The sequence below is a fragment of the Mytilus edulis genome, chromosome 6, assembly GCF_963676685.1.
Source record: "Mytilus edulis chromosome 6, xbMytEdul2.2, whole genome shotgun sequence".
Classification (NCBI taxonomy): domain Eukaryota; kingdom Metazoa; phylum Mollusca; class Bivalvia; order Mytilida; family Mytilidae; genus Mytilus; species Mytilus edulis.
Genome location: NC_092349.1, coordinates 58,242,305 through 58,266,282, shown reverse-complemented (window position 1 = coordinate 58,266,282; position 23,978 = coordinate 58,242,305). Strand labels below are relative to the sequence as shown.

Below are 23,978 nucleotides of genomic sequence, written 5' to 3'. Positions count from 1 at the left end.
TTATGAACGACTAAATGCCGAAAAGAAGTATTGTCAGAAAGGGGGTGTAATTATCGGAATTAGTTTTTTAAAGATTTTTTGGCCAAAAAAACTTATAAGGAGTTAAAACCCGTCCAAATCCACCACTGACTTCAATCACAATATGAATTCTCCATTTTACTAAATCGACAGATTTTTAAATTTGAATTGACAAAACTGATGTAAAGTTTTGAATACCTGAAAGGTATATAGATATATATAGAGAGATCATAATAATTTCCGCACACATGGTATTGTGACGAGAAAAAGATACAAAACAGTGGCGGATCCAGAAATTTTCACAAGTGGGGGCCCACTGGCTGCCTGAGAGGGTGCCCGATTTCGTCACGCTTCAGTGATTTCCTATATAAGCAACCAAATTTTTTTCTAAAAAAGGGGGAGCGGGCCCCCTGCCCCCCCCCCTAAATCCGCCTCTGCAAAATATTCTACATACAAAATATACCTTCGGCTCTGTCTAGTTTTCTATTTGCTTGCTCTAATTCAGATGTCATTCTCTGAGAGTGAGCTTGAAACCTGCATAGTTCTAGCTCGACTGTCTGTTTTTCTTTGTACGTCTGTTTTAGCTCATCTGCAAGTGAGCTTTGTTCTTTTCGTCCCTCAATAAGCTGGCGTTTTAAATCCTCGTCGAATTCTGTAAGTGTATGCAAAATTTACATATTCAATTAATTGTAAAGAGTATTCATTATAAACATTTAATGGCACTTTATTTGTTTTTGTTTTTTACTTTCTCGTTAGTTTGTTGTTTGGTTTTGTTCTACAGAGGGAAGGTATATATTTCTTATTTTACATCTTTTATCTACTTTGTTATGTTGCTTGGTTGTTTGCTTGTTTATTGTTTGTTTTTGGAAATTAACGATTTTAAGAAGAAGAAAAAAGCACAAAAACCTTGACACCTCACGGCAGCATATATTTCACATTCGTCTAAATTCAGTTGAAACTAGCAACATGTACTAGTATATGATGCTTGTATACCTAAATGTTAAAAAAAAAAAATTCAGTTTGGTATCGGTAGACTTAGACATGACAAAAATCAAATATGAAACATATTTGCACAACCAGGATTTTTTTTCAACGTTACAATATCTTTATTGCATATTTGCTGTAAGAATTTACTAAGTTTACAGCTTTTAACTTAGAATCCCTCATGTTAGCTTAACTAATAGTTAAGGGAAGCACTATTAGGTAAGATATTATTTCTTCATAATATTAGTTGCAAGTGGTTCTCCTGAGAGTCACAAGTCGTACTTAGTTAATTGTTTGTGACATCCGGAAGTATTTGTATGTGTATTTCAATGTCAAACAGTGTCCTAATGCATTGGACCATCCAACAACACTACAGAATATCAGATTTTTGAGTAGCACATATGCGCCTCGCTGGCACCCATCGCAATGTGCATTATCAACATTTACTCATCTGAAATCACAAGTCTGTGGCTTCACTTGCATAATACATACAATAACAAAATTGTTGAGGTATACATTTTAATTTTATTTTTCTACCTTTTCTAAAATCGCTTATATAAACCAGGTCAGCAATTTTGCTTGTTAAATCAGCTATGCATTTATTTGTAACACCGAGCTCCTCTTGTGCTCCTTTTCTGTCATCTGTCAGTGTGGTTATTTTACTACTGAGGACATCTTGTTTCTCTGTTGAAAAAAATCTCAATCAGCAAAATGTTCGGGTTTAGATAAGAAAATCAGTTTTTTAAATTAGGGCAATTCTGCATTCTTTCAATGTCGATACAAAATTCCTTTTCATATAAGTCAGACCTAGTTCTATAGTGAGATAAATGTATATGAATTAATATCGGTGCCGTTGAAGGTTATTTTTGAAAAGAGTAAGTTTTATTTGTAAATAAAATGGAATGATTATTATCCTCCGCCTGTTATCTTTGTCGTTAAAGAATTATTCTTGAAAAATGTTATTTAAAAAAAAAAAAATTGAAGTTGTGATATATTAACGGTTGTCTTTTTTTTTCTTTTTTTTTTAAACATTATTTTGTTTGAGAAATTAAACATGTTTTGATATTATTTTAAATGTTAACATGTTCAAAGGGAGGTTGGTATCTTGCAGTCAGTGCTTTTGTGTATTATTGAATTTACCATTTGGAAGTCCATAAATACAACACATTTTTGCTTCGTACATAATAATAAAACGAATTAAAGCATTGTTAAATACTTAGTTAAACAATCATACCATTCTTGTTATTTTTTAGATATGGACTTTTTATTGAGGGAGTCTATTCTATCCATTTTGCTTGACAAATTCATTCTCCACCGGCATTGTGAAATTATCATTTCTTTCATGCGCAATGTCTCAGTAACTACCCAAAAATTGCAGTTATTTGTATGCATCAAATGCAAAAAGAAAATATTTTCATTATTTCAACTTTTCAGTTTTCTTTTTAAATTGAACAAACCTAGAATATTTTTGATAATTTTCTTCTTTTCGCTTGGTCGACGTTTCAGACTAAACCATTTTCTTTTTCCTGGTGTATCCCCTACGTGACTATCTAAAAAAAAATATACATGTTTCAACAATTTACTAGTTTAAATGAATGAGTATACATGAAATCGAAATATAAAAAAGAAGATGTGGTATGATTGCCAATGTGACAACTATCCACAAGAGACCAAATGACACAGAAATTAACAACTATTGGTCACCGTACGGCCTTCAACAATGAGCAAAGACAATACCGCATAGTACATGAAATCTAAATGAATGTTTAAACCGGGATTATCTTTCTAATAAATTCAAAATTAAACTGAAATCTGCACAGTGTATTCATGTAGCCTAATAATATTTGTGCACGGCAGCGACTCTGGTCTTCCCTTATATATACAGACAGTATAATTATGTAACTCGTTGAACCTAAGACATATTTTGGGTAAGACTAGCTATGATCTACCATAAAACAGACACTATGGTGTTATACAAATAGCATAATTAAAAGCAGTTCCCGATCGCGTATCTCTTCCAAAAAAGAGGACATATATTTGACCCTTTTAGAAAAAGGCGAATCTTGATATGGCATAGCCTGAAAACGGCGGTGTCTTGAATTACAAAAAAAAAAAAACCCCAAAAAAACGGTTTCAGTGCCTCGGTCACAATTTATATAATCGTAACAATACTAACCATCTAAGGAGCCCATGTCGGTAATGTTCGTCGTTTACTCAATGAAGACTTGGGTGACGTAACTATTCGGCGGGAAGACGTCAATGTCCAAATGGTACACTTTCTCTGTAAACTTGTATCTAGTTTTTAGAGAATAAAGTATCTATCTATCCAGAATGTGGTTACTGCTGTTGTATTATTTTATCAAAACGGCACCCATATGATACAACAACAACAACAACAACAAAACTATCTCAGATTAGTTGACCGGATAATATAATGTCTGTATTGCATGGTCAGTTTTTTAAAAGACCGTTTCGCAATTTACATTTATATATTATACATGTACACAAGGTTTTTCTCGCTTGTTTAAATTTTCAAATTTGTATCGCACGGAATGATTTTTTATCAGTATTATTTCCCGGTACTTTTAATATGATGCAATGTTCAACGACGAATGCTTAAAACGCATCAATTCTCAATTGTACAAATTACGTCAGACTTTACAAAATCCTCCAGAATATAATATATAATAATAATCTTTATTTGTCATATAAGTAACATTATACTTGTGACATAAACAAAAGTAACAACAACAATAAAATAACTGAGTTGAACACACACATATCTATATATATACAAGTAAAACTAACTAAGAGTCCCCTGTCCTCAGCTCTAAAGACTGTTTTATAAAGGAACCTGTTTTTTCACTTGGTTTATATTAGAAGGATTTAGTAGGACTACTAGTTTTTGAGCATCAGATAGATTTGGAAACATAGGATTATCTATTGCCATGTCATTAAAAAGTTTTATACGTAAAACATTATTAATTTGACAGTGGAGGAGAAAGTGATTTTCATCTTCTAAGGTTTTACAAGTTGGACATGTTCTATTGTCTCGAGGTATTTTTAGATATCTGCCCTTCTCAATGAGCAAATTATGGTCACTTATTCTAATTTTTGTAAATAAATGTCTAGTTTCAAAATTGTGATATTTTAGATAAAATTCTTGGTCTTGTTTGACTTTAATATTTTTGTAAAGAAAAAGTTTGTTATTTTCGTTCAAACAATTAATTTTATTTTCCAGTAGTTCTGAATAAAATTTACTTGTAATATTCTTAATCCAAGTCTTAAGTTTGTTAACTTGTTCCATATTTTGACTGGACATTACTTTTTGTATATCAATATTCATTTCTTGTGTTGAATCTTTTATAAAAGTGGACCAAGTATAAACTCCTTGTGAATCAAGGTGTTTACTCAATGTATAACTTTCTTTTAGTAATGGGTTTATGTTTTCAGTATTTAATCTAGCCCAATAAAGAATTGCTTGTGTTATTATTAATTTAATATATATATTAACAGATGTTTTTTAGTACCTAGAATATATTTACAGAAATTAACATGAACCTTTTCGAAGGGAGTCTTATCCAAATATTGGAAATTATCTATATCTTTCTTTTGGGATTTTAATCTGCCTTTTGCTCTATAATAAGATTGATATGTATCCATGTATGATATTTCAACATTATATGTCTTATATGTTAAAATTGGTTTTATAAGAGAATCAAAAAGATTACAGGATACATTAACAGGAAATTTCCCAAAAAGGCTGCATGTGTTTTTAATGAAAACAGAGCTTTCCTAGCTTTTTTGACTAAATCTGTTAAACTTGCATTTAGATTTCCATTATTTTTTATCAGAGTGCCCAGAAATTTATACTCAGTAACGTTATCAATTTTTTCATTATTGAACCTTACAATGTATGGTTCCAGTTTTGTAGTTCTTTGTTCAATGATCATTGTTTTTGTTTTTTTAGTATTTAGACATAACTGCCATTTTTCACAGTAATTTGATAAGTTATTTAAGCTATTTTGAAGACCTTCTTTACATTCGGATAAAATTATAAGGTCATCGGCAAACAAAAGACTTCCTATATCAGAATTTAATATTCTCAAGGGTTTTGAACCTTTATGGTCAAAATTTTCAACTATATCATTAATAAATAAAATGAAGAGTGTGGGACAAATACTGTCCCCTTGTTTTACTCCTCGGTCAATGGGAAAGAATCTAGAATGTTTATCATTATATTTTTTAGATGCTTCAGTATGAATAAACTGTTGTTTTATTATTTCAAACATATGTTTCCCTACACCCATTTTAGCTAATTTATAAAGCATTCCAATTCTCCAAAGGGAATCAAAAGCCTTTTTAAGATCTACAAAACAGACATAAAGTTTTCTTTTATTTTTATGAATATATTTATTAATCAAAGTTTTAAGGATAAATACACTGTCTGCAGTTCTATGATCAACTCTAAATCCAAACTGGGCATTAGTTAATTTTTTTCCATAGTTTTAATCATTCTTTGATTTAAGATACTACTAAATAATTTGGATATACAGTTGATTAAAGAAATTCCTCTGTAATTGCTTGGATTACATTTGTCACCAGATTTATGTACTAAAGTTATGTATGCAGAATTCCATGAAGTTGGATAGTGTCCTGTTTTTAACATAAGATTAAATAGTTTAGCATATGCTTTGGTAGTTACTGGACTACTAAATTCAATTACCTCGTTCAACACACTATCTGGACCGCTTGCTTTTCCATTTTTTTATGTTTTTAAAATACATTTAATTCAGAGCAAGTAATAGGCCTGTCTGTCTCCGGGTTAAAAGAAATAGTATCTTCAATATTTTTCAGCTTTTGCTATAATACTTATCGTTTCATGAATTAATCTGCAAAATTATTTTATTCAAGCAGAAATAGAGTTATAGCCAAATTATCAGAGGCAATATATACATTCCTCGAAATGGTCAGTTTACGGAAAAGTTGGCGTATTTCACAAATCAATCAATCAATCAATCAATCAATCAATCAATCAATCAATCAATCAATCAATCAATCACCAATCAATCAATCAATCAATCAACAAATCAACCAATTAATTATCAATCAATAAATAAATCAATCAATCAATCAATCATCAATCATCAATCAATCATCAATCAATCAAAGGTGATTATGATAAAAATTTACAAAACATGTTATATAACAATGCTATATTTTTTTAATAGATATATGTCTGTTGTAAAAATCAGAGAAAAGTTATAGAAATGGATAAAACCAGAGGCGATGAAAATTGAGCAGGAAATAAAACGACCTAAAAGTAAAGATCCTTTTTTGAGATCGGGATCGTTACAACTAATTTGACTTCAAGGGACACAACACTGCTGGGAAAGGAAACAGCTGCAAAGTTTTCATCGTCAAAACCTTCGATAACAAGCACGTTTCTTTTACTTTTTTAGGGTTTTACTTAATCGTGAATATCAAAATTGGTAATATTAGGGTATGTATATTATTTAATCCTTATGACAAAACAAAATAAATAAGCCAGACGAGAAAAAGAAAAAAAGGGGGAGGGTACGTGTTTCTATAATTTTGTCTAGTGTACACATCATAATAAACCTGGAGAACAGTGTTAAATTCTTATAATTCTCAACTCAAACTTTCTTTTAAATTTATTATTGACAATTGTTTTATTTGTACCTATTAAAGTCAAATCTGCAGTTGATAAGTTGTAACTAAGGAATTATAACTGCCTAGCTAATTCTAACATTACAGTATATGTCTAATATTACAATCTGATCCTAGTCCAAATAATTATGAGGTCTTGAAAGGCTATTGTAATTTTTTTCTTTGACACCTTACGTCGAAGTCCTTTTTCGGGACGTCAGGATTGGATGTTTTTAAGCTCAAGATTTTGGGATTGATCCTTTCGGGATGCGGGAATTCTTTTTTCGAATTGGGATGTCAGGATTTAATTTTTTTTAAATTGGGGACCTCAGGGTTTCAAGTTTTTAAGCCTGGGATTTCCAGATGAGGACCCCTCCAACTCCCCCTCTCTTTTATAATGCAAAATAATCTTGATAAACAAATCAGTCCTTTCTTCTTTTATTTTGTTGAAAAGTTCCATAAAAGGAACTTTCATGATTTGATGTTACATGTATTGTCTTCTGCAACTATATGACAAGGTGAAGATGACGTTAATAAGAAAAGATAATTTTCACTCTTGTTGAATAATTTGCTGACAATACAAATTATCACAACACTTCAAAATACATTCATATTTCTCACTTCACAAAATTGTAAAAATATTCTATTAAAATAATTTACTTTTTATTTATTCAGTGACAGTAAAATGAAATAAAGACTATGACTAAGAGAATCCTGGTAGTTGGTTTGGCATGTGTTGATATCATCAGTGTCGTCCAAGATTATCCAGAGGAAGATAGCGATCAAAGGTACATACATGTACATCATATGAACTGTGGTGGTAGTTATCTCTTTTAGCCAGGGGCGTAGCGACCGGTACGGCAGGTACGGCAGGCGCCGTACCGTACCAATAATTATCGTTGGTACGGCATGCTGTACCTAGAATTCATATTAAAAAAAAAACAGAAAACAAGGTTTTTGCACTGCAATAAAGAAAGCAAGTTCGTTTTTTACAGAAAATAAAAAAGAATTATCAGTATACTGTTACGGTATGCAGTATAGTGTACATTTATCGATACCGGGTAACGTTCGACAACTCGTATGACTGGTAAATGGCATGCGTTGTACGAGTAGTTGACCATGACCTGGTATTAATTAAAGAACGGCATTCTCGTTTGAATTATCATTTTGGGCCTTTTATAGCTGGCTATGCGGCATGGGATTTGTTCCTTGTTGAAGGCCGTACGGTGACCTAGAACAGTAAATTTCTGTGTTATTTGGTCTCTTGTGGAGAGTTGTCGCATTATCAATCACATCATATTTTTTTTTTATATTCAAACACACTTTACACTCATTTCTTAGCACTATACAACTATAAATCATTCGGGAAAATTTAAACATAAAATGCATGAATATAAGCACATTAGCAGAGCACAGCACATCCTCAACTCCGCTGTTTAAATAATTCTTTTAAACAAATCACACGGAAAAAAGAATGACGGTAATTTTATCTTGTAATTCTCTTCTGATAGGAAAATTAACGAATTTATCGTCATTTAACAAAAGGATGAAAACTAAATAAAACAGTTTTTAAGCGCTTTGTAAAATCATTTTTATTGAAAAAAGACCAAATACGCAAAAGTTCCGTGAAGATATATATTTGTCGTAATGGGTGGTAGTGAAAAAAAGAGCTGAAAGTAAACATTCCGTAGCGCTTAAATCTGAAAGCACACTTTATGAATATACGCCGTAAAAGTTAATCCACTCAGTCTTATACATGTTATAGTCGATGAGCCACCCTTGCCTGTTTCTTTAAGAATAAAGGAACATAATCATAGACCAGCTATGGCCTCTTCGACTCATCATCATTTCTTAGTCTCTGTTTTATGGCTTGACTAATACAACGAAGTAACTTAACGCTATATGAAAATTTTGTTCTATTTTATTCTCAAAACGCATCCAACTCTGCATTTCCTTCCCATAACCAACTTTTTCCTGAAACGTGTGTTCTGCATTTAATAAATGAAACAAACTTTATCCATATTATGATGTGGCTAGGGAATTTGTATTTAAAGAAAGCAGATACAACACTTTTGGAGAATTCTAAATTATTTTTGCTAAAAATTTTGTATTAATTAAGTCATATGTAACTTTGTGTTGATATTATAATGCTAAACATATGGAAATTTTATAGAAAATCCACAGCCTTCGATTAAATCATTGCTAGCATTGCACCCCGTCTATCCTATCTACATATTAAGCACTGGATTTCCAAATATGAAAGTACAAGTAGAAAGACTTTAAGTTTTCTTGTTACGTACTCTCATATTTGGCAATCCATTAGTGTTGCACACATGACTAGCAATGATTTCATTAAACACATTTTTATAAATCTAGATAATGGTTAAAACAAATATAAATATGGACCAATATATATATGGGATTAAGGTACTATAGTAACGCTTTCTAGGTTGACTTTAATGACTCGATTAGCAATTTTTTTTTTGGAATTTATAGATTGTTTAAGACTTTTTGTAAACAATAAACGCTAGCACATCATACAAAAACAAGTGAGTAAGATATGTTTAAAATTCTTTAACAAAAAAACTAATTTCTAAAGTCTGTGGATTTTCTACAAAAATCTTGGTTTCATTTGTCACAAAATCTCCTTTGACTTTGATTTTTTTTTGTGTACGTAAACATTGCAAGCCTTATTCAAATAAGTTGTTTGGACACTTGTCCTTTTATTTCTCAGTCTTACTTTTTGCACATGAAGTTTTGATAATCTGTTCATCGTCCTCAATCTGATCATAGTTCATTTTACGGAAAACCCTGTGACTTTGTTTAGCGAAAATTTGATCGTCTATGATTGAAGTTGTAAATTGTCCTGCATCCAGTATACTGTTACAGAATTGCACGCATTTTTTTTCTAAAATATTCCCAGGAAGAGCATGCCAAGCCCCGGCCTAGCAAGATGTCCGACAAAAAGTGAATCTATTAATTTTGAATAAGATATTCCATCTATTTCTAACCAGTTGACTAATTGTCCTTTTTTGACACATTTCACGTTTCTTATATTTTTTTATATTATAAAGATATTTTGCAATCACATTTACATTTCGTAGTATATTCAAACATAATAGATGAATAAAAAAACACATTTTTAAAAGCATGTTTTAAGCTTCAGAGATGCTTGTCATCATCTAACCATAATATTGCCTTTAAGACACATATTATAATTATATAACAGTGCAATACAGGGAATGTTTTGTAGGAAAAGTTTTTTTCGGTCAGGATTCTTCTAAAAAAAACTCATATAAATTTACGAAATATATTCTTGGTGTGAACAGAAAGTCCAGTAACATTGCTGTGGGAGAGCTTGCTAGCTGGTTTTACTATTTATTTTACTATTACTTGATCAATATTAAAACATTGTTTACGACTGTGAGGTTTGAAAGAAGGATTATTATTTGATGCAATCTTACCTTGTAAACAATTATGTATTTCTTATGTAAAAACATGATACTGACTCTAATATAGATTATATTCCAATAGAGATTAAGTTACCAAATGTGGACTAATCACTTGCTTCTTTGTGTAAGTTTAAAAAAAATCTATAGGAAAGTTAGTCAACATTTTGGAATAGACTGAAGGAAACTTCAAACAATTTCTCAGAAAAAGGGGAGTAAAGTTCTTTTTTTTCTATTAAAAAAATGTTTTAAAAAAGGCAGATTTTAAAACTTCAGGTTTTTTAAAACGGAAATAAGCATTCATTCTTTAAAAGTGAGACAGACATTTAAAAAAAAAACATATAGAAAGATCTGAGCGTCTTTGTTTAAATTGCTCACTTGGTAAAGTTGAAGATGAGCTTAATTTCAAGTTTGTTAGAATACCCACTTTGGGAATATTTATTTCAATAAATTGTTAACATTTTTTATAATTCTAAATGCTTCAATAATCTTCTAAATTTTTATGGCTCTTGACCCAAGAAAAATTAAAATGGTGTTGTTATTTTGTTGACTATTATTATTTCAAGGAGATGATGATCGGGTATGAATATTGACACTAACTGATTTCAAATAAATGATTTTGGAATGGCTGTGTTATATAATGTAAAAAAATTTGTTATCCAATATATATACTATTTTGGCTCTGATTCCGACAAATGCTAATATACTGACACATGTACACTGTGATTTTAATTGTTGTGATTACCAATAAGTCAGTCAAGTGTATATAATTGTATGCCCTTTATGGGCTCTATAATTTGGGAAATAAAAATATTCGAATTTTTACTATTTTTATTTTTTTTGAAGTAAACTTTGAAAAAAAATGTGTCGTAGGTAAAACTATTGCTGACAAAATAGGGTTTTCAAGAATGAAATATAAGTGTCAGGAGAGGGTCAGAATGCAGGATTTTGCACCATTTATCAAAAAAATTCCGTGGGCCTTAAGCGGCCCCCAGACCCCCTGCCGAAATACCGCCTCTATGAGGCGGGATGATTCGCTTCGCGAATCATACATATTCTGCCGTACCAATACAAAATTGAGCGCTACGCCTCTGTTAGCAATCAATCCATGTCTCTTTACAATAGATTCATTATTATTTATTGGATACCAATTTTCAAGGATTTTGTTGTCACCCAGCATAGACGAATTCTAATGTTCAACGAATTCAATTGAAAAATTTCAATAAGAATGTATGCAGACTTTGGCAAAACCATGAAATCAAATCATGTATCCACAAAAATGCAGGTTTGCCTTTATCCACAAAATTTGGTAACAACGAAAATAAATGAATCCACAGTAATTTTATGTAAACAATTACCATTTTTGAAGTTCATGTTCATATGTGTAGTAGACTAAAGTTTTTAAGGATGTATTTAAAACACAAATTGACAAGGCTATTTTAAATTAGTTAGATGCCAATATATATGTGTCGTAATGGGTTTAAAACACTTTAAAAATAATTTGGTGTTCACCTATAGGAGGGTCGTAGTGGTTTAGAATTTAATACTTTAAACAAAGTTTGGTGTTTCACCTATAGGAGGGTCATAAAGGGTTTAAAACACTTTAAAAAAATTTGTTGTTCACCTATAGGAGGGTCGTAATGGGGTTAAATTCATGAGGAATCACGGTTATAATTCTTGCCAAATGAAGTTACATGTAACAGTAATTTTTAGTGCATGTTGATAAAATGTAAACCTTTTAAAACGATAAAAAATTGACTGATTTTGACAAATCAAAATTATTTTTTTCTTCAAAAAAAACCGTAACTATAATTATTTGAGACCTCTGCCGTTTCACGATAAATTATTTTGACGAATCAGAGTAAAAATGTAACCAATATGACGCAAACACTAACTGAAAAATGACTGTTTGACGCCTGACAGTAAAGGGCATTTCTACCCTCCTATGCATGCCCACAATATCCACAAAAATTAGTATGCACAGCATGAACTTAGTAGTACTTGGAAACATTGTATATGTATCATGTATATGTTATAACTTTTAAACAAAAAGTGAAGAACATGTACAAAGAAAAAAAAGCTGTTTTCAAACATGATTGAACAAGTAAATTAGTATAAAATAACTTCAACTGGTGTTTTGTGAAAACAATTTTAGATCTTTAACCCACATTAAAAACAAAACATTACTGGTAGGTCAATATCTATAAGGGCCTTATTATAATTCACATAGTTCTTCCAGTTTAAAATCTGATGTTTGTCTAATAAGATTAATTCTTTACATTTTTTCAGAGTACTTGATTATTATTGGCAAAGGGGAGGTAATGCTGCCAATACAAGCTGTGTTCTCTCCCTTCTTGGAGCCAGGTCAGAGTTCCTTGGTACATTTGCTACAGACAGAGAGGCTGAGTAAGTCAGGTACTACTCCATGTATAAATGGTTTGTAGAAATATTTACCCAGTTATAAAAACTCAATTTCTTAATGTATTGTTAATTGTATTCCTAAATAGAAAGTGGAAGTTTAATAAGTGTTGTATAATTATTACTTTGGTATTACTAAGAATTTTAAATTGACTGTTTTTAAGTTTGTATTTTATAGAGTTCCTGATGAAACTCTGAGAAAGAATAACATTTTTGCAACACTATATATATTTATTTGAAATAAATTAGTTCTCCATATAAAAATAAGAAGATGTGGTATGGTTGTCAATGATATTATTATCCACCAAAGTTCAAATGAAGTGGGTGTAAGCAATTATAGGCAACCATACAACCTTCAACAATGAGAAAAACCTGTAAGTCTCTTTTATACAACAAAATATTTACTTACATAAGGAGTTTTCTTTGAGAGCTGGAAATCTATCAGTTAAAGATTTAATTAAATTCTAAATGATCTGGAAATTCTCTTATGGCATGAACATATATTTGTATTTAGATGAATTTTTTCTTTTTTTATTCTATATGATTTCTTATAAATAATTTATTTATATCATTACAGATTTCTGAAAGAAGTATTTCAAAAGTATAATGTAGTTACAGAAAATTGTGTTACTAATACAGATAATGTCAAAACACCAACATCCATTGTCATAACCAACTGCAAGAATGGATCTAGGACTATACTGCATCATGGCAAGTATGTTATCCTGTAATTTGTTTTTCTTATTTTGCCACTTCAATCTTGTAGACTAGGACAGCCAGTTTTCCTGCAGTAGGTTGAAAGATATCTTTGGCTACCTCCACCAAAAAATCAATATAACCAAAAGTGTTGAAAAAAGTAAAATCAGAAAAATACTGAACTCAGATGAAAAATCGGAAAGTCCCTTATTAGATGGCAAAACCAAAAGCTCAAACACATCAAATGAATGGATAACATCTGTCATATACCTGCCTTGGTACATTCATTTTCTTATGTAGAAAATGGTGGATCAAACCTTGTTTTATAGCTAGCAAAAACTCTCACTTGTATGACAGTAACATCAAATTCCATTATATTATTAACGAAGTGTAAACAAAACAAACAGACGTCGAGACCTAATAGGTAAAAATGTAACAAATAGGGGAACAGCAGTCAGCATTGTGTTATAATCTTTATCACTATAAAAACAAACAAATATGTAACAAAGAAGCACAATAAGGCATAGAAACCATGCACATTAAAAAAAGGAAAGTGGCATTAAACAACACCAATCAATTAATCAATCAATGTGAACTCTGCAATTTATTAGAGTATGACATATTGTATTCACTGGAATAAAATTACGCAAAAATATACAAATTTCAGTAATCGAAGTCAAATTTTAGTAGCCATGGGTTATTGGGACCTCTGAATTTCTATTTTTATATAAACGTTTTTGTAAGATTAAGATTTTTCAATGGTTTAACATGATCTATTTGGTTTATTTTTGTGAGATCTTCTAGTGAAAAAAAATGAAAAAGTGGATTTGTTAACTTCAAGATTTATGCCATTTTGAATTTCAGGGTTTATTTAATTTGACATGATGCTAAAGTTAATCGTTTATAATTATTAGAGCACTTTAGCTACAGAGTTTGACTTTTAAGAAACTTTCTCTTGTATGAATTGATTTTTTAAAGTCTATGGGTAATTTTAACATCAAATGTACATCCAACAGCCATGACAGCAAAAAAACAACAATACAAAAAAAAAGATAGAACTACATTTCACACCTTCCCACTTACAGTTTAAAGGAACAGCTCTAATTGATCATACGACAAAATCAGAAGAATTGTTCTGTTCTGAGTGTTTTATTTATGTCCATGGTATATATCAAATTTAAACTCTTAAATTTCAATAAATCATTTCAGAAATTGGCCAGAAATAAAACCTGAACATTTTAAAAAGCTAGATTTGACTCAGTATAAATGGATTCACTTTGAGGTTAGTGTATTACTTTTTTATAGATTAAAGGAGATGTACAGTAATATTGACTGAGACAGCTACTAAACAAAGCAAAAACTCAAAAAAAATCTTGATGTGAAATTGCCGTTGTTAAAATACCTATACAAAATGTACAATATGGCAAGCTCTTAATTACCATCCTCTAGAATATTTTGAAAAATTGATAAAGGAGTAGGGGCATTTTAAGGCCTGGTTTTGGCCCAAGAAAATAAAATGTTTGATAACTTTTTCAAATTGGAACATAATCTTTAGAAATGCATAGGGTCAAGAAATATAAATGAAAAACATTAAGATTCTTATGTGATGTCACAATTACGTCATAATATATACTGTTTTCACAAAAACGATGAAAATTCAGAATCTATGCAGTTTTCTATCTTTATTTCTGTTGTGGAAACATCGTGCGCAGCCAAGAAACAACAAAATAATAGACCACTTTCGAGTTCATCCGTCACCGGCAAAAACTCGTCAATTATGCACGCCTTTATGACGTCATTTACCAGATAAAGGGGATGCCTGTATCCCTGCACTATTTACGTTCATCAAGCGTCTTAGTGATCGTCATTGTACAGGATAAACTAGAAATAATGGTTGTTTTGTAGGTACTTAATGACAATTCCCTAATGACAGAATTGCTGATTGTCAATTTTGAGAATTTAATTTGCTGAATAATTCGTACAATATAAAATTATAGTTTTCCAACCACTTGCTCAACATTAAAACGGAAGTGACGACGCCCCTAAACGCACAAATGACGTTCACTAAAACCAGAGTTTTTGATGGAAATGCATCGAACTCGAAAGTTGTCTATTTAACTGAAGCTTTATCATTACTATTGACAAAATCTCACCAAATATAAAGTTGTTTCTTGGGTGCGCACATACTTTTCCAATCGAAAATATACTTAAAAATTTGATGAAAAACAAGGAAAATCACAAAATTTTACAAAATATGCAAACTAAGGCATGATTTGTTGCCATGGTAACTTGTTTGATGTCCAAAATTATTTTGTTTTTCTGAATACCTTCTACCTGAGATACTTTTCAGTAATTTTAAAATATGTATGATAACTTTTAAATTTGCAGTAATTTTTGGGCCAAATAAGGGCTTTATTGCCCCTACTCCTTTAAACAAAGAATATCAAAGACTGCCATGGTTACAAAATTCCTGAAAGAAAAAAAATGAAGATGAAGACAATTTATGACAAGTTGCCTGACTTAGGACACCCACATGAACATGAAACAGCTTTATAACAACCCAGCTACAGAGTTAGAGGGTACACTGGTTTACCTATGTTCATTCCTCACTCTGTAACTATATTTGATCATATTTACACATGTCAGTTGCATTTTTCTCAACAAGTTTTTTAAATGTTGGTGTGACTGATTGAGTTGCTACAAACCAGTCATATGTACACTGTAATTATCAGCAAGGGCTATAACTAACTTTTAATTATGATTTAAGATTATATTTGGATTGCAGAAATCCAGTTTTGATTACAAAATGCTGAAGTGTCTAAATATGAGGTTATACATGTAGTTGTGATTGTAAATAATTTTAATTTGAAAAAAAATTGTTTAAGGGGAGACCATCATGTGACGATATTAAAGACATGTTATTGTGGATAGATGAATACAATAAAACTGTTGATAAAGATGCAAGGATTCGCACATCATTGGAGATCGAAAAGACCACAAGAATTGGTTTAGGTAATATGAAAACTCAATGTTTTTGTCATATAATGTAACAGAAAGCATGTTGGCCAGAGCAAATTTGTATATGACACTAAAAGGACACTACAAAGAAGGGTGATGTTTTGAAAATATTGTCCTGATCAGATGACCATTTTTTTACAGCTAACAGAAAAAAGGGGAAAAAAAACCATAAAGAATAATACTCCACAACCAGAAATATTGTTCTTTTGAAGAGCAATTATTTTTCTTAAGTTTATTTAAGAATTCTTAGGTTTATGCAGAGGTCATAGGGAGTTCAGATTTGTTTTAAAGAAAGAAGGCAGAGGATTATGTGAATTTTCAAGTGATAAGCCCTCCCTTATAAAGTCAAAAGTCCTGTATAAAGCATCAGTGTTAAGGAATGGTACTGGACTTTTTAATTCAAAAATTAAAGATTTCCATAAAAAAAACACAGGCCTCAAACCTTTGTCTCCCACTTGTAAAGTCTCCTTTAAGCCTTGCACCTTTATTTTAGTATTTTTAAATTCATAAGGATACAGATGGTACTGATTCCTGAAGTTTCCTAAACACTGATATTGTCACTGATGAAATTCACTAAAGGGCTTCTTATAATTATAGATGTCAATGAATGAACTGTAATTGTTATGTCACCCTGACGGAGATCTGGTGACATATTGTTATTGTTCGATTCTTTTTCTTTTCCTTATTATTACTATTCCACAGTTTTTTGTCCAAACTATTTCTCAGAAATTTATGGACCAATTATGATGTAACTTATCAATAATATTAACCCCCATGTGCAGATGTGCAATCAGGGGTTGGCATTTCCAAGATGGCCTCTGTTGCCCTGGAAACAGAAAGAATATGAAACACTGGAAGGTCTTCCAAATTGAGTGAAACTTTGTGGAAATGTTTCTTTGCATGTGAAGATATGCTGTCCATCTATGGAATTTTCAAATTTGGCTGCCGTTGCCATGGAAACCGTATAAATGAATAAAATGCCAAAATGCTTTAAACTTTCTGAAAATTTGAAAAAAAAGTAGAAAGATATATTGTGATGCATAAAGTTGTATTCAATGTTTTAAAAAAATCAAAATGGCTGCTGTTTAGTGGCAATTGGCGGACCAGGGTGACATCCACTATTGCTTGCAATGGCAATTCTAGTTGTTATTACTTTTTGGTTGCAATGAATAACATTGATTTCCCAGTGTAATAAAAATCTATAATTTTACATGCTTTTCACTCCTCTGACTTCATACAACAATTGGTGTTGTCAAGACATCAATAACATAGGATCCAAACAAATTGTGAATGCGTAGAACAAAAATAAATAGTTCCTTACATTTTTATGGCTCCCCCAATGAAGTTGTCTTTGGTGCCATATAATTTTACCCTTTCCGTCATTCTGTCATTCAGTCATTCCATCATTCTTTCATTGCTTCATTCTGTCATTCCGTCATTCCATCATTCTGTCATTCTGTCATTCCGTCATTTCACAACAAACCATTATACAGAGGTTTTTTTTAAAAGCCTTCAGATATTGGGCTGATTTTTAGTATGTGAGTTAACAATGATAAGTTACAAATCAAGTTATAGTTTCAGTCCGCTCGTGTAATTTTTGACAAAATAACGGGCTTTGGACTGTGATAAGTTGTTGAAAATCACAGTTATACGAACTTTTTTCTAAACGCTTTCAGAAATAGGGCTGATTTTTGCTATGTGAGCTACCCATGATGAGTTACAAATCAAGTTTAAGTTTCATTCCTCTCCCTAATACTTTGCTGAAATCATGGGCTTTGGACTTTGATAAATTATTGAAAATCACAGTTATGCAAATATTTTTTCTAAACGCTTTCAGATATTGGAATGATTTTTTGTAGGTGAGTTAACCACAATGAGTTACAGATCAATTTTAAGTTTCATTCCTTTCCCTAATATTTTGCTGAAATCATGGGCTTTGGACTTTGATAAATTATTGAAAATCACAGTTATACGAATATTTTTTCTAAACGCTTTCAGATATTGAAATGATTTTTGGTAGGTGAGTTAACCACAATGAGTTACAGATCAATATTAAGCTTCATTCCCCTTCGCTGAATTTTGCCAAAAATTAAGGGTTTACGACTTTGAAATTGTTGAAAATCACAGTTATAAGGACTTTTCTTCTATTCGCCTTTAGATTTTGAGCTGATTTTTGATATGTGAGACTACCATCATGTGTGTGTCAACATGTGTTATTGAAATTGCAGATTTTAAAATTTTTTGAGACGGGGCCATTCGTGTCGTTTTGACATATCTAGTCTACATTAATTTCATAAAAAAGGAATATTCCAATGTAATAAAAGAATAACTTATAAAAGAATTAAAATAGCGAAAAATAATCAACTTGTGACCGAACAACACTGATAATTAGGCGCTACACCCATTTGTGAATTAATGTGTTGTTGGGTCAATTGTTGAATATTTTTGTCTATTTGAATTCTTTGATAAGTTATTCTATGTTGTTCTATAATTATTACTTTTTGTCTTTTTATTTTTTGTTAGATAACCTGTTTGATACAGCAGACACAATATTTGTAAGCAAGGATTATGTTAAGAGTAGAGGTTATAAAACTAAAGAAGAAGGGGTCCAGAAATTATATGCCAAGTGCAGAGAAGGGTAAGATATGATTACTGTTTTTTCAGGTTTCTGCAAATAGATACTGTTAGTTATTAGATCTGAGCAACAGTATGAAGCTCTATGTTTAGGGAGCACAGGGAACTAGTTTAAATGGTATTCATTTAGAATAGTGTAGCTGATATTTTGAAATATTGATTTGAAGAATATCTGATAATTGTTTTATATGATTTTTTATGTATTTCCATGATATCTTTTTTATTATCTCCAAACTCTTATGCATGTTACTAGTGTGCATGCTTTGTTTTCAATGTGCATGTTTTGAATTCTTTGTTTGTAATAAGAGGATATAAATGCTCAATATAGCTTAGGTTTTCGGTATACTGATATTCATCTATATATAAAGCTTTTGAGCTTTGAACCTCTGTTAAGAAATTGTTTTAAAATGTCTTGTAAACTCATATCATGTTTTACATGTATGTATAATGCAAGGTTTAACAAAGACAAAAAATAATAGCACCCTAACCGTTTCTTATTGTCTTTTATTTGTATATCTGGTTAGTTATACATTGTATCTTAACTATTTTAGGTCTGAAATTATTTGCCCCTGGGGTGAAGAAGGAGCAGTTGCTGTTGGAACAGATGGAATGTTACACTCTTCTCCAGCTTTTCCTCCAAAACTTTCACCAGGACAGAATATGGAAACTTTAGCAGCTGGTGATACATTCAATGCTGCATTTATTTTGTCAAGGTCAAAAGGTCAAAGTTTAAATAAAGCTCTGACATTTGGTTGCCAAGTAGCTGGTGCTAAATGTGGAATGAAGGGCATTGATGGGTTAGATACATTTAAATCATGATGAAAGGCTGAATATATGTTAAAATATGTGTAAATGATAATTGAATAATGTTTTTTGCAGATTTAATTGATAACTGGAAAAGAGCTTTTTGATAGTTGAAAAAAATATGTGAAAGTACATGTATTTGATAAACTTTGTTGCTTTAAAAGAAAACATGTAAAACATTCTTATACTTGAAAAAGACTTTTATCTAATAATAATAAAGAGGAATGTTATGTAAAAACAAAAGATTTTAGTCTTCCATATTTTAATACGACCGCAAAAATTTTAATTTTTCGTCGTATATTGCTATCACGTTGGCGTCGTTGTCGTCCCGCGTCGTCTTGCGTCGTCGTCGTCCGAATACTTTTAGTTTTCGCACTCTAACTTTAGTACAAGTGAATAGAAATCTATGAAATTTTAACACAAGGTTTATGACCACAAAAGGAAGGTTGGGATTGATTTTGGGAGTTTTGGTCCCAACATTTTAGGAATTAGGGGCCAAAAAGGGCCCAAATAAGCAGTTTCTTGGTTTTTGCACTATAACTTTAGTTTAAGTGAATAGAAATCTATGAAATTTTGACACAAGGTTTATGACCATAAAGGGAAGGTTGGGTTTTATTTTGGGAGTTTTGGTCCCAACAGTTTAGGAATAAGGGGCCCAAAGGGTCCAAAATTGAACTTTGTTTGATTTCATCAAAAATTGAATAATTGGGGTTCTTTGATATGCCGAATCTAACTGTGTATGTAGATTCTTAATTTTTGGTCCCGTTTTCAAATTGGTCTACATTAAGGTCCAAAGGGTCCAAAATTAAACTTAGTTTGATTTTAACAAAAATTGAATCCTTGGGGTTCTTTGATATGCTGAATCTAAAAATGTACTCAGATTATTATTATTGGCCCAGTTTTCAAGTTGGTCCAAATCGGGGTCCAAAATTAAACTTTGTTTGATTTCATCAAAAATTGAATAATTGGGGTTCTTTGATATGCCAAATCTAACTGTGTATGAAGATTCTTAATTTTTGGTCCCGTTATCAAATTGGTCTACATTAAAGTCTAAAGGGTCCAAAATTAAACTAAGCTTGATTTTAACAAAAATTGAATTTTTGGGCTTTTTTGATATGCTGAATCTAAACATGTACTACTTAGATTTTTGATTATGGGCCCAGTTTTCAAGTTGGTTCAAATCAGGATCCAAAATTATTATATTAAGTTTTGTGCAATAGCAAGAAATTTTCAATTGCACAGTATTCACCAATAGCAAGAAATCTTCAATTGCACAGTATTGTGCAATAACAAGAAATTTTCAATTACTCAGTATTGCGCAATAGCAAGAAATATCTAATTGCAATTTCAATTGGAGTTATCTTTCTTTGTCCAGAATAGTAGTTGAATCAACTTAAATCTTTGTTTTATACAATACAGATATATAATTAATATTTCAATTGGAGTTATCTTTCTTTGTCCAGAATAGTAGTTGAATCAACTTAAATCATTGTTTTATACAATATACAATGTATATTCACTTTTTCTACCAACTGATAAATTAAAACAATATTTACCATTCAGTGATAACAAGCACTTTATTTTACATTTTAATATTTTATGATGTATTTAAATGAGTAGTTATTGTTGCAAACTCCATTAGAAATTTGAATTGAGATCAGTTTTGGAAAAAGGGAAAGGGGGATGTGAAAACAAATGGGGGTAGGGGGTTAAATTTTTCTCATTTCAGATTTCATAAATAAAAAGAAAATTTCTTCAAACATTTTTTTGAGAGGATTAATATTCACCAGCATAGTGAATTGCTCAAAGGCAAAAAAAATATTTTAAGTTCATTAGACCACATTCATTCTGTGTCAGAAACCTATGCTGTGTCAACTATTTAATCACAATCCAAATTTAGAGCTGAATCCAGCTTGAATGTTGTGTCCATACTTGCCCCAACCGTTCAGGGTTCAACCTCTGCGGTCGTATAAAGCTGCGCCCTGCGGAACATCTGGTTATATATTAAGATGCTATAAAGATTTTTTGGATATGATAATAAAATAGAAGTGAATAATTTGTCCAGGTGAAACTTTTCAAAGCTGCATTATTGGGTCTGTCTCCAAGCAGAGATGGTTGAAGTATTGAACATTATCATATGCATGTTGTTTTTCTATTCATCCCCTATATGAAATCTATGAGAAAATCACTTTGAAGTATGAGGTCAACTTTATTTTGGGAATATATATGTATAAAATGTAAAAAAGTATAAACTAATGTTTGGAAAGAAATAATTTTTCTTACATCGCTTCTTTCTTCAAAATTACTTGTATTCTTTATGATGGAACTATATTCAGGAATAAATTTCAGCCAATCCACCTTACTATCACACAAAAAAACAGGTTTTATGTAAAATGAGTAAAATAGGTTCAATGTAACGACATTAAAAACATTTTTTAGGAAAAGTATATGAAAAATTCTATCAAAGACTGTCTTGCACTTCATAAAATATCACTGCAATTGTACTATTGATTATAAAGTTTTTAGATATATTGAAATGCATGTTATTAAATGTATAATTGTTTTTCTAATTGTGATAATTTATATTTTTTTATGTTGAGTTTTATAATCATGATATCAGAAGTTAATTAAAAGAATATGAATATATTTATTATCTGATTTTGTCTTTAGATGTCTGCACTCCTTTTACTCTTTCTAGCAGCTTTCCTTTGAAAAATAGTAAAATCACAAAAATACAGAGCTCTTAGGAAAATTCAAAACATAAAGTCGGTAATAATGGTGAAATCAAAAGCTATCAAACAAATGGATAACAACTGTCATATCCTTTACTTGGTACAGTCATTTTCTTATGTAGAAAATGGTAGATTAAACCTTATATAGCTAGCTAAACCTCTCTTTTGTATTACAGGCTGCAATTCATTAATCCTTTTGGTATTTTGCTTATAAATGTCTGTTGAGAATCCACCAGAGGATGGATTTCATATTGCCTTTGTTGGATATATATAAGTTATATATAACTAGTCCTTTAACAATGACTTTTTAATGCTAGTGGTCCAACAATAGGGACCGTTTTGAGCTTATTGTCCTGACTTTTCATACCACATACCCAATTTAGACCAAAGTGAGCTTTTGTCCTGAATTTTTATACCGCAAGCTGAAATTAAACTATAGTGAGCTTTTGACTTGACTTTTCATACCACCCAATTTAGACCATAGATGGGCTGACTCATTATATGTGTGTTTATGATAAAGTTTGCGTATTCCATTTCCTCTGACTTCATGGTAAAAATAACTGTGAGCAACAAAAACAAAATCATCAATCCGCTTCTTATAGGAGTTATTTCTGTCAAAATATTTTATCTTATATAGAAAATATTATAGAAACAGAAACTGTTTGCAAAAGAGCTTCACATAAGCTGATATGCATGCAGTGACGGATCCAGAACTTTTTGTAAAGGGTGGGTGGGGGCACTGACTGACCTAAGGTAGGACCCGCTCCAGTCATGCTTCAGTGATTCCCTATATTATCAACAAAACTTTTCCCAGGCCAGCCCCCCCTTTGGATCCTCCTATGGTATGATTGACCAATGATAGGAATGATTACCTTTTTTTTTGGGGGGGGGGGGGGGGGGGCATCTACATGTATATTTAAAACAAGGATAAATATATAAACTGTAAAGAACAAATAAAAAACATTTCAAGATCTAAATACATATTATTGTACGCAATAATACTGAAATCGACAGTTGATCCATTAACAGGGTTATTTCCTGAAACGACCAAGTACTGACACCTTATCTTTAGAAATTAGCTATAACATTTATCACTAAAACAAAGAGAAATTGTTAACAGGTGGAATGATAAGTAAGATAATCTAAAAGAAAAACTTATCGCTAAAATCTTATTATCTCAACCTCTTAGGTCATTTGACATTGAGAGACATAGCCATAGCCTTTTAAAAAGTATTACCTGCGAATCTGGCCAATCAAATATAGTTACAATTTTTGTTAATGACCTAAATCATAACTTAATCTGTTGCTTATTGTTTTGCTGTAGCATATTTTCGTATTGACCAACCCCGTTTATCTTACTTTAATATCAGAAGGTAGATATAATTAATTATTCGAGCATATTACAATATCCTGTTTGAGTTATTGTTCTTTAAGGTTCATGTGGACCCTATGGCTAAAATGGCCGTATTTTCACCTCAAAATTTACTCTGAGTACAGGCAAACCTGTGCTTCTGGAAAAGTTTTAAGGCATAGCATGCCCTAGATAAATAGAATT

At 31.1% G+C, this 23,978-nt stretch overlaps 2 protein-coding genes across 3 annotated transcripts in view; one reads left to right on the top strand and one right to left on the bottom strand.

Annotated features, from left to right (window-relative positions):
- LOC139527966 (uncharacterized) overlaps positions 1 to 23,978 on the bottom strand; it is a 52,057-nt gene that overhangs the window by 4,119 nt on the left and 23,960 nt on the right. Inside the window, exons 2-5 of one of the 2 annotated variants that reach the window (XM_071323707.1) lie at positions 3,179 to 3,197; positions 2,460 to 2,552; positions 1,540 to 1,686; positions 482 to 670 (exon numbers count right to left, since the gene is read on the bottom strand). In XM_071323707.1, coding sequence (XP_071179808.1) covers positions 482 to 670; positions 1,540 to 1,686; positions 2,460 to 2,552; positions 3,179 to 3,194 — 445 coding nt within the window. In that variant the 5' untranslated portion in view covers positions 3,195 to 3,197. Of the gene's footprint in view, positions 1 to 481; positions 671 to 1,539; positions 1,687 to 2,459; positions 2,553 to 3,178; positions 3,285 to 23,978 lie in introns of those variants that run through there. The other variant, XM_071323709.1, reaches the window with a different exon arrangement.
- LOC139527963 (ketohexokinase-like) lies at positions 6,374 to 22,341 on the top strand. Its single transcript, XM_071323704.1, has 9 exons — positions 6,374 to 6,505; positions 7,348 to 7,460; positions 12,411 to 12,527; positions 13,117 to 13,254; positions 14,445 to 14,517; positions 16,121 to 16,247; positions 18,777 to 18,891; positions 19,439 to 19,948; positions 21,683 to 22,341. Exons 2-8 carry the CDS (start codon positions 7,372 to 7,374, stop codon positions 19,704 to 19,706), a joined length of 927 nt encoding a protein of 308 aa, XP_071179805.1. The 5' UTR covers positions 6,374 to 6,505; positions 7,348 to 7,371; the 3' UTR covers positions 19,707 to 19,948; positions 21,683 to 22,341.

What these genes read in the sequence shown, in the direction of transcription:
- LOC139527963 (XM_071323704.1), top strand. Translation starts at nt 7,372, where the DNA reads ATGACTAAGAGAATCCTGGTAGTTGGTTTGGCATGTGTTGATATCATC. An exon ending in GAGGAAGATAGCGATCAAAG is followed by an intron (nt 7,461 to 12,410) that starts GTACATACATGT and finishes ACATTTTTTCAG; the next exon opens with AGTACTTGATTATTATTGGC. An exon ending in TATGCCAAGTGCAGAGAAGG is followed by an intron (nt 18,892 to 19,438) that starts GTAAGATATGAT and finishes TAACTATTTTAG; the next exon opens with GTCTGAAATTATTTGCCCCT.